Source organism: Staurois parvus, unplaced genomic scaffold (genome assembly GCF_062004578.1).
Source record: "Staurois parvus isolate SC_StPar_1 unplaced genomic scaffold, SC_StPar_1.0 ptg000066l, whole genome shotgun sequence".
NCBI lineage: Eukaryota > Metazoa > Chordata > Amphibia > Anura > Ranidae > Staurois > Staurois parvus.
In genome coordinates this window covers 11,072,351-11,091,475 of record NW_028317862.1, presented here as the reverse complement: position 1 = coordinate 11,091,475, position 19,125 = coordinate 11,072,351, and the positions used below count along the sequence as shown (strand labels likewise).

At 42.5% G+C, this 19,125-nt stretch overlaps 1 protein-coding gene across 1 annotated transcript in view; it reads right to left on the bottom strand.

Moving 5' to 3' along the window:
- Positions 1–19,125, bottom strand: part of CUNH1orf146 (chromosome unknown C1orf146 homolog) — a 40,963-nt gene that overhangs the window by 9,055 nt on the left and 12,783 nt on the right. Inside the window, exons 3-4 of the mRNA XM_089668939.1 lie at positions 18,392–18,560; positions 4,059–4,137 (exon numbers count right to left, since the gene is read on the bottom strand). Coding sequence (XP_089525065.1) covers positions 4,059–4,137; positions 18,392–18,560 — 248 coding nt within the window. The remainder of the gene's footprint in view (positions 1–4,058; positions 4,138–18,391; positions 18,561–19,125) is intronic.

Sequence of the window (19,125 nt, the reverse complement as noted above, 5' to 3'; positions counted from 1 at the left end):
CAGGATTGGAGCATGTTGTCACAGCAGGATGTCAAGGGTTTTGAATCAGCCCTTTGGTCGGTGTGTCCCTTATGGGATTGGCCAGATACATGACTTTACCATTAGAAGATGCTATGACCTTCAATGATGTACTCAATAACTACATTGTTTTTGATCTTAGAAGGTGAAGTCTGCATTAATAGTGGTCGGTTTGATTTACTGCCTCAAGATAAACATCTGTTGAGTTAAAGGAGACTGGAGTTCAAGAGTCCGTTTCCACACACACTCCAGAGGGTCGCTTCTTCATTTCTGGCTAGGAGTCAAAGAAATAGCCAGTACAAGAAGTCAGCGAAGAGCTTCATGTCAGGATGCATTCTGGTATTTTGGAATTGTGCCAACCATACATGTCTTATGGGCACTTGGTCCCTCCTTCGACATAGGTACAGCTTTGGTGACAGATACATAGTCACTCAAAGGCAGGCATTTCAGGCCATATTTGGGAAATCTTTCATCCTTCACATCTCAGATCCAGCAGGTCAGGTAGACTCAGTTGAACTCTCGCCCCCTATCAAGTTGGGTTTCTGGACTGGTAGCAGTCAGAAGGCTGACATCAGAAGATATGGATTACGCCCCGTATGGAAGCGAGCCAAAACTTGTAGTGGGAAAAGCCGAATCTTCTGCGATGTCATTCTCATCTGACGACCTAGTGGCTGGTGGTGCAGTAAGACACCAGAAAAGTAGGAGTTAAGAAATGAATTTCAGGCTCTCCTAGCCTTCAGTGACATCATCCAAGGTGGACCTAACCTGGTGGTTAGACAGCACGACGACTGTTGTCTACATCCGGAAACAAGGGGGCATTTAATATCTCCCTCCTGAAGCAGGTTTCTCTGATTCTATTGGTCCAAGTCAATATCCTGCAGCTATCTTCTGCCTATATGCCCAGTTGGGGGAATCTTTAGGCAACCAATTTGTCCAGGAGAATCCTGGATGACAATGAATAGCCCAGACTGCCGTAAGTCTTTTGAGAAATAAAGAGCTTGGTAATCACTTCCAAAGGTAGACCTGTTCACATTCTCAGTCAACATAAAGAGTTGCTTTCCATTCCAGGGTCCAGCATCCACAAGCAGTGGAGGTGCTGATCGCAGAATGGATCTCCAGGACAGCTTATGCCTTTCTGCCTCTCCCTCTGATTCTCAGCTTCCTGCTGGGGCTGTGGCAGGGGAAGTTGATAGTTCTGATGGTGATCCAAGATTGGTTGAAGGGACCTAGGTACCCTCTGCCCCTCCTAATGAGTGCCAAGGATCCACTCCTTCTACCAGTAAGATCGGATTCTTCATGAGTTTGAGCTTGTCAGGTGTTGAATGAATGCGACTTTGGCTTGGGTCTTGAGAGGCTGAGGCTAATAGATCTCAGGCTCTATAAAGGTTGTGAATACTCTTATTAAAGCAATGAAGAACAGCACTAAGAGTGCCTATAGTAGAATATGACAGAAATTCACAGGATTGCTGCTGATCAAGGTTTTACACTGGGCTGTCACATTCTGAAGTTTCTGTAAGCAGGGCTTGATTTAGGTTTATGTGCAAGTGCTCTATGGGACCACATTTCCACTATCTCTGCCTTCACCGGCATACAGTGGGCATCCAACACTCAATTATACTGTCCTTCAAGCTGCAACTTGGTTGAAACCTACCTAAGGGATTGTTTGTGAAGTGGGATTTCCCATTGGTGCTGGACTTGCATCAGATGCCTTCAAAGTGGGACCTTGTGGCATCTCTCGCTGAAAACTGCTTTCCTGGTGCCAATCACATCAACCAGAAGAGTATCTGTATTAGCGGCCCTGGGGTTTAAAGAACCCTGTCTTACGTTCATCCTAGATAGGGTGGTACTCATGCTGATGCTCAAGATCGTGCCTAAGAATTCATAGTCCATATCACACAGAAAGTTGTCCTTCCTACATCCCTCTTGGGCATACCCAAGAAGTTAGCCCATCAGATGTGGGTCAAGCTTTAAAATTTAACATCAAGGCGACATCTGGCATCAGGAAGTCGGAGCACGTTTGTCATTCCAGGTGGCGCGTGTAATGATTTTATGGCTTTTATTGCCTCCTGGTTGGTGAAGCTCATCTCCGTGGCCTACAAGCTGAAAGGGTTGGCTGTGCCAGGGGGGGATCACTTCTGTCCACCCAAAGGGTCTCGACTTAGTGTCTGGGCACACTCAGCCTGCTGCTGCTCACAATCTGCAAGGCAGCTACATGCGGGTCAATATATACATTCATGGCTCATTACTGTATAGAAGCAGTCTTAATGATAGTTGAGTTTGGCAGAGGCATCCTGGCTTCTGCTTTTTAGCCAGAATTGAGGCATGTGAAATATTATCCCTCCCTTGTGTGGCTAGTTAGTTCCCAGCTGTGCTGACATGGAGCTGTCAGGAAAATGGAAAATTGAATGACAGATACTTACCGTAATTTTCCTTTCCTTCCATGTCAGCACATTTCCCACCCAGCTTGGTAGGACTAGTTACAGAGCACTAAGGCTGCAGTTGGGCTCAAATGTATGAGTTAGGTCCTGGAAGCATTGGGGGGGGGCACTTACCCAGCTGTGCTGACATGCAGCTAGTCAGGAAGGGAAAATTACAGTAACAGTCATTCAATTTTCCGTTTTGGGCTACATCAAAATGGTCATGGAGATTCATTTGAGGAAAATTAATGAGATTATCACTTTAGTTGCTTCAAAGAAGGTTTAGCAGCCATTTTGGTGTAACCCAGGTCCTGGAAATAAGCCTGAATGTAGGAATTTAAACTGGGGATATTTCAGCCAAGCGTCATGGGTGACAGAAAAGGCCTACAAGTAACAATATTTTTTCAAACAGCATAGTATAGTTTAAAACTACTGGGGCCCTAGTCTGCAGTGGCCAGTTTATGTAAAAGGTAAAATCTGCTTGTAATGTTTTTTTTCCTTGGAAAATGTCCTAAGGAGAGCAGCCAGACTACTTGATAGTAACTTTCCAGGCAGCTGGGGGCATCCTATCTCAGGAAAGCTATAGCCATTAGGGCTAGCTATAACTTGCAGGTAGATGCTGAATGGTGTCAGTGCTGTTTAGGCATCATTTGCATGGGCATTAAGCCACTCTGTGAATCCAAGCTGCAAGAATTTATTGATTCTTGTGGCTGACATTGACAGCTAAAGGTGACCATATATGAATCAAAATTCAGCCAGGTCCATAGGACCTGCTCGTTGAACAAAAAAGAAAAAAAAAAACAGAATAATGTATGGCCAGCCTAAATGCAGATAGCAGCAGCCGCAGAGCTTGTACAGTGCAATGACAGGCTGTCAGCAGCCACAGCTATTCATACCTGTTTGCACAGCCAGCAATCACAGCAGGTTAATGCTAATATACTTCTCTGCGTTGGGGTATAATTGTGCAGACCTTCCTTATTTTAATTATACAGATGGTGCTTTGTGATGGAATAGTCAGAACTAAGGACCACCTCACACCTTTCTAGTCTGTTGTAGTGCTTTTGTTGGGTTGCCAACACATAGCAACTCATGAAAAATAGCACGTGCTTTTTAGTGTACTACATGTTACTGTTATACATTGGTATGCTAGGTTCTAATGCCACCACACAAAGAGCCTTGGGTTACCGTGCATTGTGGTTTTATTATGTGTTACGCATAAAAGGTTTTGACAACACAGAACTATTAAAAAGGCAACTACTCCCAGGACTGCACAGTTGGATAGGTACCTTTTGTACAAATGAAAGGGAATTATGAATGTCCATATCTTTCCCACCACAATGGGCCATTGCTTGCTATAAATGTATATATGTAGGGAGGTAGATCTGATGACTAGCGTGACAAGAAAACGTAATGTTGCTAGGGTAGATGAGGAATTTGTGCATTTGTTGTGAAATAACCAACTTGACCTTGATCAATAAAATAGATTATATAAAATGTTTACCTCAGCCCTTATTTCAGCAAGTCAGCGCAAACTCTCCCAATGTCGTGGACTTCAAATTCAGCTATTGTATAGCAGGGTTGGCATATTATTCATACAAAATGAGGAAGATATGACATACTTGCCTTGACCACTGTTAACATGCTTTTAACAACATCGGCATTATTGTGTGCTGGAATGATTCGCAAATTACTTCCAATGAATCTGCAGATATATAAATATAATAGGTGGATAATTAGATTTCAAAATTTCAGAAAACGATGGAGCAACTTGGAAAGAATTGTTTATGCCAAACAAAAATTAATTTCCTGTTCATCACATAAATTATATATCTCTACAAAAGGACATTTTATAAAAAATACAAAATAGTAAATCTGCCATTTTAGGGAAATGTGGTAGATTTTTAGTCTACTAAACACAGTTGGACTTTCCATTAAAACAAAGCCACAGGCAAAGATGATGCCCTGGGCCTTAGAGCTTTGAGTTGGGGATCCTGTATAAGAAGTTTATTGAAGTTGACAGTCCACAGGTAAATCAAACATGTTTCGGAAGAAATGTCTCCCCTTCATCAGGGCTAGTACGTGGAGGAACAATAGACCGTAAAGACAACAAAGGTATCTCATCCAAGAATGAGAATATACAAAAAAAAAAAAGTGTATATATATATATATATATATATATATATATATATATCTCTTAAGAGAGCACATACACGCAATAGTGATCAAAAGCTATACAACAGACTGCTTTACATTAAATTGGATAACTCATTGAGATAGTTGATACCTTACAACTCAATAGTTCATGGTTTTCTTTTACTGTCAGCCATTAACCAAATAAAACCTCTTGCAGCAAGGGTGTTTCTATGGCTAGAAAATACCAAGTTTAGGAATAAAATATTAGGAATGGAAAGCAGCAGTGGAATAGGCAGTGGTTATGTTACTCCTTTGGGCCTGTTCACTGCCGCAGCTCCTTCATCCTAGGTGTATTCTGTAGATACACATTTCTGGGAAGCTGTTTGGCTGCAATTGTATCATCATTGGTCCAGCCTATGAAATTCCTGCCTAGAATACGCAAAGTTGAAGCACCCAGCATAAGTCCGCTGTTTAAGCAATTGGCAGTTAAAATGTGTATGCTTGATTCTGTTCTGTTCCAAGCTACAACCTATGGGAAGTCCAACTGTTACTTTAGATGTTGACAGATTGGTTAGCCATCTAACCTGCTATAATTCTGTAGGACTACAACAAGATCTCCACACCTGACCTAATTTAAACAAGACCTTCTGCAATCTTTTATTTCACTGTAGTCAGGGTTTTTCTGGGTTAGTGACAAAGTATGAAACCAATGGCTCAGAATGCCAGTCAACTAGCACTTTCAGAAGGTGGTCAGCAAAGGTTACCCCCAAAGTACTGTTATGGGTCCGATTGCTCATGCAAAGATGAGCAGATGTCTCATGCCTGTCAGTCTTAGAGAGAGATTTTTCTGTGTGGGAAGTCCCAATGCAGCTCTCTGCTGCAGGTGCAGTAGTACACTCAAGTGGCTTAGAAAGTACTGATGCAAACCCATCCAGCACGCACTGCTTCTGAGTGCTCCTCAACTGGCCACCTGAGGTGTTTAGGTCACAATTTTCTTTGAGCAACTCAGCAGAACATATAATTTGACAAATGGTGCCCAAATGTCTGCATACATGTATATACAGTCATGGCCAAAAATATTTGCACCCCTGCATTTCTGTCAGATAATGCATCACTTTGCCCAAAAAATTGTTGCAATTACAAATGTTTAGGCACTCATGTTTATTTCTTTTGTTTGTGTTTCTCCACTTTGTTGTGTCATACCAATACAAAGCTAAATCTGACACATTCCACGCAAAACCCCAAAAATGGACTGGACAAAATTATTGGAACCCTCAATTTAATATATTTGGTAGCACACCCTGTGACGGTGCGCGACGTCAGACCCCAGCCCTTCTCACCAACTCGTGACTGAAGGACCAGCCAATCTCGCACCGCACTATCACTTGCGTAACAATGCCACTCTCAGCTGCGCCCTGCACAAAGATTTTCCAGCTCGCGGGACCACAATCTATGTGCCACCAGCCTGAGAGTGATTGTTACTGGATTAGGTTAATTACGCAATTAACCCTTCACACTGCAACCACCACCTTTTTACGGAGAAGGAGGAAACTCACAAATCTTAGCCGTAACACTGATATTAGTATAAGTGTCTAATACACACTGTCACCACAGACAGATGTATTCAGAGGATTATTACATACAGTAGCACTCTTCAGAGACAGGGATCCTTTAGTTTGCATTAAAAGCTTTAGAGACACTTCAACATTTGTCAGAAAATAGAATTTATTACTAAAAAGGTCAAAATGGTGCAATTAAAATATTTACAGAAAAAGATGTAACAAAGATATAAAGAGAGCAATAAAACAACAGAGAAATAAATGAAAGAAGTTCAAAAGGCAGAATACTTGCAAGAGTCCTTGGTTTGAGCAGAGTCCAATCATCCGAACAAAAGGCTGCTTTGGCCCTCAAGTCTCTTAGGTGGTTCCCGATTGATGTAAACCACTTGCCGACCAGCCACTGTAGAAAAATGGCTACAGGGCGGCACCGCTGCACAAAATCACGTTTTAAAACGTTGTTTGCAAGACAGGAAGGGGGCGCACGCGAGGCGCATGACCGCCCTACCCGTGCCGCCGATCGCGGCCTCGGGTGTCAATCACCGGGTCCCGGCCGGTCATTACCCGCCAGGTCCCGGCGATTGCCGGCAAACAGTGACACAGAGCACAGCTGCATTGTTTACAATGCAGTTCTGCTCCCCGTCAGCTCCTAACACGCTGTTCCTGAGAGCAGAGCTTAGCTCTCGGGATCAGCGTGTTCCCGTGAAGTACACACCCCCCGCCCACTAGTAAAACACTGCCCTCACACAGTTAACCATTTGATTGCCTAAAAAAAGTTAACCCCTTCCTCCCCAGTGCCATTAGTACAGTGTCAGTGTTTTTTTTTTTTGCACTGATCACTGTATTGGTGTCACTGGGGATGTCAGTGACCCCAAGTCAGTTCCCCCCCAGTGTCAAAATGTTCGCCGCAGTCCCACTATAAGTCACTGATCACTGTCATAAATCGCTGATCACCGCCGCCATTATTAGTATAAAAAAAAAATCCCAGTATCTTTCCCGCCATTTGTAGACGCTATAACTCTCACGTAAACCAATTAATTTACACGTATTGGTATTTTTTTTTTAGCAAAGACATGTTGCAGAAATTTGACGAAATTTGATTTTTACATTTTTTTACTGGACAGGTTTTAAAGCAAAAAGTCCAAAATATTGTTTTTCTCAAAATTGTCAGCCTTTTTTTTTATAGTGCAAAAAATAAAAAATAAAAAAAAAACGCACAGGCGATCAAATACCACCAAAAGAAAGCTCAATAAGTGGGAAAAAAGGACGTAAATTTAATTTGGGTGCAGTGTTGAATGACCACGCATTTGTCAGTTAAAGTAACGCTGCGATGTAACAAACTGCTTCTGTAACCGCTAGACACCTTCCTTGTGAGTGTTATACTTTACTAATAAAATTTTACTGGTTTTAAACGTACTGCACTATCATATCTCTTCTGATTCCTCGAGCTTTGCCCATGTTATTGGAAGACCATTTGCTGCTTAGCTGTTCCATATGTGCTGCCTAGCTGTTCCATATGTGCTGATTGGATCACTATTGGTTGTTGTTCCTCTACTGGGATATCCTGCAGATCATCGCTCCCAGAGTAAAATGCTATCATGCTGGTTTATAATTTAATCAGCATATAGCTCTGGTGAGTGTATTCATTTCATCTGGTGTCGGATTTGCACATGGGTGTTTGTTTCAAGATTGACATTAAATTGATATTGGATTATCACTGTTTATGGTGGCTGGACTTATGTTTATATTTATGGATTTTGTTATTTCTACTATTCATCCTTGCATTTTTTGTGAATAATTAGCACACTCTTTATTTCTACATAATAGAAGCATACACTGGAAAATGGGCAAAGAAATTATCACATCACTACATTCTCCCCCTGCTGAAAATCCTTCCGACCCGGCAAGGATATACACATAAAACAACAACAAAATATAGCAAGTTAACATCGTTGTCGCCTTCTGCAGACCATTTCTCCAGAAGCAATCTATTACAGAGATTAGCTGCAAAGAAAACATGGTTAATAACAAATAGGCATCATGCTAACCAGTCTAGAATGGGCTGTAATCATGTCCATCAGAACATGAGGTTGTACGCATAGTTCTGTACAGCATAGCGGGGTCTTCCCAAGGTGTCATAAGTAAATATTGGTGGAGGTCGTCGAACATGATCTCCTCTCCTCAAGCCCTCAGGCATTAGTCCAGATAAATCTGGGACTGCACTAGTGGGAAAACTTGGTGCTTCAATCATGCCTGGAACTGTAGGCACAAAGGTTTGGGCTGTTGGTTCAAAAGCAGGAGTAGTTGGGTTCAGACCTCCCCTCTGAGGAAGGCTCCCATTAGTAATAGGTGAAGAAGCCTGTACAGGAGACTCTGGTGGAGGTGTAAACCAGTCATTGTCATCACACTGTTCTCTACTGTCTGCACAGGGACGCTCAGGGAGAGCATCACCTTCTGGATGATAAGGTGTGGTTCGGCTCTTGTCGTTGTTAAGCAATGTTAACAGCTCTTTAATTAGGCGACTTTCAAAGTCCTGTCCCTGGTCAGAGTGAAGTCGAGTTGGCAGTCCATAATGAACAAAAAATTTCTCCCAAACACTTTGGCCACAGTTACTGCTTTTTGATCTTTGGTGGATAGGCTTGAGCATATCGAGTGTAGTGATCAGTCACAATCAAAACATTTCCCACACCACTGCTGTCATTATCAATGCACAAAAAGTCCATGCACACTAAATCCATTGGACCAGAACTTTTCAAGTGTTCCATAGGAGCAGCTCGAGTAGGCAGAGTTTTCCGTTGCAGACATCTCACACAACGGCAGCAATAGTCCACAACAGCTTCCCTCATTCGTGGCCAAAAAAAACGGTCTCGGATTAATCCATATGTTTTTTCAACTCCTAGATGCCCATGTTGGTCATGCAAACTTCTCAAAACAGATTTTCTATAGACTTGAGGGAGCACTAGCTGTCTCCTTCCAGGATGATAATGGAACAAACGTACCCTATACAAAAGTCCATCGATTATTTTTAGTTCATCCCATTCCTTAAGATAGCAGGTACTCTGCTCAGGTAGGGTTTTTCTCATTTAATTAGGATCTTTGCAAAAAACAGACTCTCTAACATGTCTGATTACTGGATCCCTCATTTGTAGAAGAATCATATCTTTCTTTTGCAGCTGGATGTTTTCTGGTACACCTAGAGCAGTGGGGCAGCAATACATGTTTGGGATACACTCTTCACCAGCTCCCAATGAGTCAATAACTTGTAAGTCAGAGAAAACAATATTGTCTCCTTGTACAGCAACTGTAGCACAGTAGGCAGCCACAGCAGGCCCAGGTACTTCCTCCCATTCACTTTCTTCTAAGTTCATTGGCAATCCAGGATGCCTGGAGAGAGCATCAACCTCAATATTTTTGGGTCCTGGCTTGTACTTGAGAGTGAATTGGTAATTAGACAAGACAGCAAGCCACCTATGATCAGTGGCATCCAGCTTTGCTGTAGTCAAAACATAAGTGAGGGGGTTATTGTCAGTTCTCCTCTCAAACTGAGCCCCATACAAGTAATCATGCAGCTTTTCAACAATAGCCCACTTCAATGCAAGAAATTCCAGTTTGTGAATGGGATAATTCTTTTCTGCTGGGTTTAGACTGCGACTGATATAAGCAACAGGCCTTAGTCCTCCTGGGTACTCCTGATGGAGGACTCCTCCTAACCCATCGTAGCTGGCATCTACATGCAGAATGCATGGCTTTTGTGGGTCTACATAAGTCAACACTGGTGCTTCTGGAAGGCTTTTCTTAAGCTGTAGAAAAGCTTTCTCACAAGCAGAAATCCACCTCTCACTGAAAGGAGTTTTGCTGGTTGTGTCAATGCCAGGTGTTTCTTTAAGCAAGTCATTAAGAGGCTGAGCAGTCTTGGAATAATCTCTAATGAATCGGCGATAATAGCCGCAAAACCCCAAGAAGGACCTCAGTTCTGTCAGATTTGTGGGACGGGGCCAGGTTACCACAGCCTCCACTTTAGCAGGATCGGTTGCTACCCCTTCTGCAGATACGATGTGGCCCACAAAGTTTACTGAAGAATGGGCAAACTTACATTTGTCCAGGGAGAGTTTCAGACCTTCTCTCCTCAAACGATCAAGCACTTTAAACAGTCTCTGAATGATAAAAGGAACATGATGAAGGAACATGAGTTCCTCCAGAGTGGAGCCAAAAACAATTATGTCATCTAGGTAGACAATACATTGAGTGGGACAATTGTCCGATCCATTAGACGCTGGAAGGTTGCAGGTGCACCACTAATTCCCTGAGGCATTCGCGCAAACTGGAAAAACCCCAGGGGGCAAATAAAAGCTGTCTTTTCTTGATCTTCCTCACTCATTGGTACTTGGTAATACCTGGATCTTAAATCCATTATGTTGAAACCATTTGCTGCCTTGCAGGGCATCAAGAGCTTCCTCAATGCGAGGTAGCGTGTATTGATCTGGGACCAGTCACTGATTTAGAGTCCTGTAATCAACACATATTCGTACTCCACCATTTTTCTTTCTGACCACCACTATTGGGGATGCATACGGGCTTTTAGACTCAATAATGTTTTGATCTTTCATTTTGTGCACTCTCGAACATCATCCAGATCTTTAGGAGGTATGCGCCTGGATCTTTCTCTAAAGGGGGTGCTATCTGTTAGGCAAATACTGTGTTGAATACTTTTAGCACACCCAACATCCATGTCATCAGTAGAGAAAACATCATTGTATTCCATTAGCTGCTGTTCTAGTGCTTGTTTGTGCTTTGCAGGACTATCAGCTTCATTCAGGTAAAAGTCTAATTTGGTTTCTTTTTCCTCGGCCTTGGCAGAGTAAGAGCTAATGGTTTCCACTGGGTAACAATAGGCTACCTCCTGCCAAGCTGGTATTATAACAGGGTATGTGGTAACATTCCGAACAGTAACAACATCCATCCTTGGACATTTTAAACAATAGTCTTTCCTTTCTGGTACTATCTCCCAGCCCTTCTTTGCAGCCTCTTTCAGATCAGTCTCTAGCAGGAAAAAGCTACCGTTTGCACCAGGTGAAATTCCACATAAACCCGCAACACTCTCACTCCCCCTGCTGGAAGCTCGATGGGATGCCATGGATTCCCCACACATCCTCCAGGAAGATCAGGAGCAAAAGTTTGGCAGATATTTTGAAGTTATGGAGCAACAGGCAGTGAAGGTAGAGGAGTACCCTGTTGTGGCTGAAGAAACCTTATGAAAGCAGCCTCACCGGCTTCAACATTGGAACCCACAATCATAGGATCATACTCACTACCCCCGGGTGGAGGGCTCACATAGGCAATGACTTTAAGTGGGGGATCCTCATCAGCTGTCACACCAGAAATGTGAAACTCAACGTCCAGACAACCATCCATAAAAACAGGATTTTCTCCCACACCATAAACAGGCATAGTTTCCATAGGTTTCAAAGGGAGGTGGCTTAAGTGTTGCTGATAGAAGGGTCTGTAGATAATAGCCAGCTGAGAGCCAGTGTCAAACAGAGCAGTAGTGGGTATATCATTGTAACGGACCGCCTGACAGTACCTCTATCAGTCCCCTGATAGAGCCTCCCCAGAGTGAGGAGTCTAAGTACCGGAGCACTTGTTCACCAGGGCCCCTGATGGTGGGGATGGACTTGGAGCGCTCCGGGACCAGGTCGCAGCTGCTAGGTATCTCTACCAGAGGTAGAGGAGTCTGCCAAGGGCTCCAGCGGGTTAAGAGTCTGATGTGAGGGAGCCCAGGGATCCCTGAGGGATGGATGGACGGATGAGCAAAGTCAGAGTCAAACAAGCTGGGTCGGTAACTAGCGGATCGGTGAGGTACAAGACGATATGCAAAGGATAGTCGGGTCACACGCAGGGTCAATACCAAAAGATCAGATCTATAAGGGAACATCCAGGAGCAGAGTCAGGCAAGCCAAGGGGTCAGGACAGGAGAAGGCAACAAGGTCAGACAATCCAAATCAGAAGTACTCACACACAGGTAACAGGATACAAAAGACCATTCGGCAACAAGCATCTGTGCAGGGCTGGCTTAAGTAGCCCGCCCTGCACCTGACAGTCGCCGCCTAGGTCCCAGTGCCTGCCTAGTACTGTCAAGACGACGGATGCGCCTGGGTCCTAGTGCCCTGCTACCTGTACGTCTTGACAGATGCCTACGCATGTGTAGACCCATGCGTCGCGATGGTCCCTGACAATCATTAACAAACAAATTAAAAGTACATTTGCGGCCTACTCCAGGCAGTTTAGTGAACATTTGTTTTCTTGATTTTCCCTGTTTTCTTTTATACATTCGTCCAGCTTTACTGTGAATTTCAGAACTATCAGCAAGCAGTGGACACTGACGAACTGTGTGGCCTGTTTGTGCACAGTGGAAACATTTAATGTGGAAGAGAGGCTTATCATTGGAGGTTTTATCAGCAGATAGAGCTCTAAGCTGTGGAAGTCTACCAACTTCTTTGTTTTTAGCAACAGTCTCATTTTTGTGCTCACCCGAAGAGCTCTGATGAACTTTGCTTTTAGAAGGGGTACTAAAAAGGATATCAGCCTCCTGTTTCTTTACTTCAGTCATAGTTTCAGTAAAAGTAAAGTTTCTCTCTCTCAAAACAACTCTTAGGACCGGTGACATTGGGTGATGCGGCAGTAACCCCTTTATGATTTGAGCAGTCCTTAATTTATCAACATCTGTAGGAGAGATGATCTTCTCAGTGAGCAATCTTCCTAGAAGCACTTCTAGCCTCCTCACAAACACAGAAACATCCTCTCCCTCTTTATGCTTTGTCTGTTTAAAATCAGCAAGCATTTGATCCGGGTCATGGTGCAGTCCATAAGCATCTGTCAAAATATCAATATATTCTTGGGCACTGGTACTCACATGTGTCCTTGTAAGCTCGAACAATAATGGATGCTGGTGGTCTTAAGCTTTCCATGATGCGCTGTTTTTTCTTTTCCTCTGAGCAAGTCCATTCCTCTATCACTTGTTGTGCAAAATCTTTCCATACTTCAAAGCTTTCTTCACCAGCAGGGACAGGTAGCATGCCTGAAAAAGCCTTTAATTTGCAGTATGAATCAGCATGTAAATTCTGAGCAATGACTTCAGTGACTTTTACCAGCAGGTGCTCAATATGCCTCTCAGCAGATAGCTTAGGGTGTCTACTTTCCAAAAAGGGGTCATTTGGGGGTGTTTGTACTATCCTGGTATTTTAGCACCTCAAGAAACGTGATGAGCAGTCAGAAAGTAAAAGCTGTGTAAATTCCATTATCTATACCAGGGGTAGGCAACTTGCGGCTCTCCAGCTGTTGCAGGACTACAAAATCCATCATGCCTCTGCAAGTCATAGCTGTAACTGTCAGTTTTGTAATGTTGCAATGCCTCATGGGAAATGTAGTTCCACAACAGCTGGAGAGCCGCAGGTTGCCTACCCCTGATCTATACCATAGTTTGTAGACGCTATAACTTTCACACAAAGCAATCCATATACACTTACTGGGATTTTTTTTAACCAAAAACATGTTTGGCCTAAATTTATGACAAGATTTTCATTTTTTTGGATATTTTTTATGACCGAAACGAGAAAATAGTTTTTTTTAAAAAAAAAAAGTTTTCTTCAAACATTTTTTTGTTTATAGCGCCAAAAATAAAAAGTGCACAGGTGATCAAATCCCACCAAAAGAAAGCTCTATTTGTGTGAAAAAAAGACATAAATTTCATTTATGTACTATATTGCATAACCGCGCAATTGTCCGTTAAACTAGCGCAGCGCTGTATAGCAAAAAAATGGCGCAAATTGCAGTATCTATACCATAGTTTGTAGACGCTATAACTTTCACACAAAGCAATCAATATACACTTATTGGGATTTTATTTTATCAAAAACATGTAGAAGAATACATTTTGGCCTAAATTTATAACTAACTTTGAGTTTACTATATATTTTTTATAGCTGAAAGTAAAAAATATTTTTTCTGCAAAATTTTCGGTCTTTGTTTATAGCGTGAAAAATAAAAAGCGCACAGATGATCAAATACCACCAAAAGAAAGCTCTATTAGTGTGAAAAAAAGGACGTAAATTTAGTTTGGGTGCAGCATTGCATGACCGCGCAATTATCAGTTGAATTAGTGCAGCGCCGAGTAGCAAAAAGAGGCCTGGTCATTAAGGGGGATAAATCCTCAGGAGTGCGAGTGGTTAAAAGGAGAGCTAATTTTTCTCCAGGCTGTCAGTCTTTTTCTATCATCTCAAAGAGGTGTCTCCTGAGAACAAATGACCAATCATCCAGTTTGGGGATGGGTGTTAGGCAGTAACCAAGGTTATGACCAAATCACTTACAATTTCATACTACGGTCATTAACCTTCAATAGGTACAGGCAGCATCCTAGCAACTGGCAGATTAATATTTAGAATTATATTCTAAAACACACAGATATCAAACTTAGCACATCTCTGCTACTCCGGATAAAAGAAATTGCTTTCTATTCTCTTGTAGGTGCTAACCTAGGGATGTAAGGTGTCACGTGACTCATATTAAAATGACCTATCCGAATATATGCTTCATATTAAAGGTACCCAGTCCCTGCTGTAGTTTATGAATTTGTATAAAAAATGACTCATGTGGAATGTGCGTTTATTGCACATTCTAGCTCTAATGGCCTAACACAGTGATGGCGAACCTTTTTGAGCCCGAGTGCCCAAACTGCAACACAAAACCAACTTTTTTATTTCAAAGTGCCAACACTGAAATTAATCACTTGCCTACCGGGCACTTCTACCCCCTTCCTGCCCAGGACAATTTTCAGCTTTCAGTGCTGTTGCACTTAACAATGACAATTGTGCGGTCATGCAACACTGTAACCATATGCAATTTTTATCATTTTCACACACAAATAGAGCTTTTTTTGGTGGTATTTAATCACCACTGGGTGTTTTATTTTTTGCACTATAAATGAAAAAAGAGCAAAAAATTCAAAACATAAAAGGTTTCCTTTGCTTCTATTCTAAAATTTTGCAAACAGGTAATATTTCTTCTTTGATGTGCGTTGGTGAGGCTGCACTGATAGTCAGCACTGATGGGCATTGATGAGGCGGCACAGATAGGTAGCACTGATGAGGCGGCACTGGTGAGCATTGATGAGGAGGCACTGGTGATGCACTGATATGCAGGAAATGATGGGCACTGATAAGCGGCACTGACTGATAGCACCAACTGGAGGCACTGACAGACGGCACTGACCGGCGGCACTGCTGGGCATCATTGATGGGTGGCACTAATGAGGTGTCACAGATAGGTGGCACTGATATGCGGCACTGCTTGGTGGCACTGATAGGCGACACTGATAATGGGTACTGATAGACAACACTGATAGGTGGCACTGACTGACATCACTGCTGGGCACTGACTGGCGGCACTGCTGGGCACTGACTGGCACAACCGCTGGGCACTGACTGGCGGCACTGACTGGCAGCACTGCTGGGCTGCACTAATGGGCACTGGTGGGTGGCACTGGTGGGCACAGGTGGGTGTCACTGGTGGGCACAGGTGGGTGGCACTACTGGGCACAGGTGAGTGGCACTACTGGGCACAGGTGGGCAGCACAGGCGGGCACAGGTGGGTGCATTGCTGGGCACAGGTGGGCGCACTGCTGGGCACAGGTGGGTGCATTGCTGGGCACAGGTGGGCGGAACTTGTGTGTGGCACTGCTGGGCACCGATTATCAGGGCACTGATGATCAGTGACCCTGATGATCGGTGCCGTTCCATGCTCTGACAACTGCCGGTTTTCGGCAGTACTTTCCTCACGATCTGACAGCGTGAGGAAAGTGCAGCCGAGAACCGGCATTTGCATTTCCCGGTGATCAGCGTGTCATTGGACACAGCTGATCACGTGGTAAAAGGCCGCAGTGATTGGCCTTTTACCACGTCACGTGATCAGCTGTGTCCGTAGGACACAGCGATCACGGAGATCGCCCGATGCGCGCCCCCGGGGGTGCACAGAAGAGCGCATTCTTCCTCTTCTTCAGGGCGTGCCCACTGAGATGGCTCTGCGTGCCAGCTCTGGCACGCGTGCCATAGGTTCGCCATCACTGGCCTAACAGGTCATGACTTGCAGTTATTGTTTTACGATCGGGCAGAGGAAAGTGGTTTTCAAGCAGACCCCCTGGAACCAGGCTAATTAGTGGTTTACAGCCATGGAGTTTATCTAGCTGTGTTTTAGATAAGAGGCACATTTGACCCCTGTTCACTTACAGCCTCACATTCCATTCAAAAGGGAGGAGGGAGGACAGGAGAGACAACATGGCCACGACCTAACAAGATGGCTGTCAGTGTCCATGTCTCTATTTCGCACAATCATCACACACCCCTTGGAAAAAATAACTGAAATCAATTGCTTCCTGTAACCAACAATGAGTTTCTTACACCTCTCTACTGGAATTTTGGACTACTCTTCTTTTGCCAACTGCTCCAGGTCTCCCAGATTGGAAGGGTTCCTTTTCCCAACTGCTGTTTTGAGATCTCTCCACGTGCTTTATGGGATTGCGATCTGGACTCAGCTGTAAGACCCATCTTTCTGACACTGGGCCGTACATTGCATCCCAGAATTCTTTGGTAGTCTTCAGATTTCACAATGCCATGCACACAGTCAAGACATCCAGTGCCTGAAGCAGCAAAGCAACCCTAAAACATCAGTGAACCTCCACCATGTTTGAATGTAGGGACTGTATTCTTTTCTTTAAAGACTGCATTGCTTTTTCTGAAACCAGTAGAATGATGGGCTTTACTAAAAAGCTGTAATTTTGTTTCCAAATTTTTTTATGACAAACCCCAATCTGGCTTTTTTATGTTTCTGTGTCAGCAGTGGGGTCCTCCCGGGTCTCCTACCATAGTGTCCCTTTTTATTCAGATGACAACTTGTAGTGTGAGCTGACACAGTTGTACCCTGTGCCTGAAGGTCAGCGTGAATCTGTCTGGAATTTGATCTAGGTTCTTTAGCCACCCTTCAAACAATCTTTTATTGCAATCTTTGATACATTTTTTTGTTTTTGTCCATGTCCAGGGAGATTAGCTACAGTGCCATGGGCTGTAAACTTCGTGACAATGTTGCGCACAGTGGACACAAAAACATTAAGATCTCTTGAGATTGTCCATGCTTTTCCACAATTTTTGTTCTCAAATCCTCAGACAATTCTTTGTGCCACATCGAGCTTGGGGAAGAGAAAGAGCAGCAGAGACACACACCAGAAACTTTGAGTCAATTTTTCACCATTTTAATGGTTGCTGCTGTGATTTTTACATTTGTCAGCACCTGTTTAATTGATACAGGTGAGTTTAATTACAAATTACAGGAGCATCACAAACTTGGAATGCAATTGTTTCCTACAATTATGAGAAGGTGCCAATAATTTTGTCCAGTCTATTTAGATGGTTTTGCTAGGAAATTGTCAGATTTGGCTTTTTGTTTCTCCACTTTTCTGTATCATACCAATACAAACAAAACAAATAAACACAAGAATGCCTAAATATTTGTAATTGCAACAATTTTCTGGGTGAAGTGGTGCATTATCTGACAGAAATGCAGGGGTGCCAATATTTTTGGCCATGACTGTACATTTGTATATATATATATATTTACACATATATATATTTACACATATATATATTTACACATATATATATATATATATATATATATATATATATATTTATTTACATATATATATATATGTAGATAGATTCTGTCAATAAGTCCCTATAGACTTATGCAGGCCATAGATGGGGAGAAAAACGGCCGATTTTTCGTCCGAAAATAAAACCGGCCGATTATCTTATCGTTAGTGGACGATTTTGTCGGCCGTTTTTCGTGTATTTTGGACTTTCAGATTATCGGTGATGTTGGAAAATTTTCGAAAAACGCCCGACTTTATCCTCATTGATGGTCAAAAACGAACGATCGTTTTCCGAAAAAGGATCACAAAGGCCACAAAATGACATCATTTCCCGTTATAGGTTACTCATTAATCGGCCGATTTTCGTAATAATTGGTGGTCAGGTAAGTTTTTTAGACCGACCGTTAATCGGCCGAAAATCTGCCGTTTTTCTCCCCATCTATGGCCTGCATTAGTTGATAATTTACAAATCCATGCACATAAAAATTGAATGCACTTGGGAGCACAGAAGCTAACCAGGTGTTTAAAAGCAATACAATCTATGGTTAGTGATTTGAAATGTAAATCTTTACCTCAGCTGAATGCTGAACATTAAGTCCCATTCCTCTGGTCCATGGAGAGCTGCTACTATTACTAAGAAGCTGTTTCGATGAACAGATATAAACTGTTGGATTCTATCATGTACCGTTTCACTAGGTGTATCAAATAGCTCCTGAGCATTTGCCAACAAAAAGGCAATTCCTTGAGACACAAAAAAGTGAAAAATAAATTGCAAATACGACAAGTATCTTATAGTATAAAAACTTATAAAAAAAAGTTTTGAGGAATGGATGGAATTCCCTTCAACTAATCTTTGGAGGATGCTCACTCTGCAGAAATCCTGTTTATGTAATTTCATATTTTGCTAAAGTACAGAGGGTATAAAATGGTAAGTTCTCTTTAGGAAACATCAAAGAAAATGTTCAGTTCACTGGTGAAACTAGATCTTTATGCACAGCCTATATATGTACAGTTGTGTTCAAAATAAAAGCAGTGTGTTGAAAAAGTGAATAAAGCTCAAAATCCTAATAGCTTTTATTTCCATACACACAAATGCATTGGGAACACTACACATTCTATTCCAAATCAAAACATGAAGAAAAATATATCAAATTTGTGTTGTTCCTCTAAAAAAAATTTAAGAAAAGTGAATATTAGACTGTTCAAAAAAATAGCAGTTTGTATTATTCTTTACAAACTCAAACATTCACTATATAAACTGAAAAATGTTTGAAGATTTTGCTTTCCTTTGAATCACTTAATATTT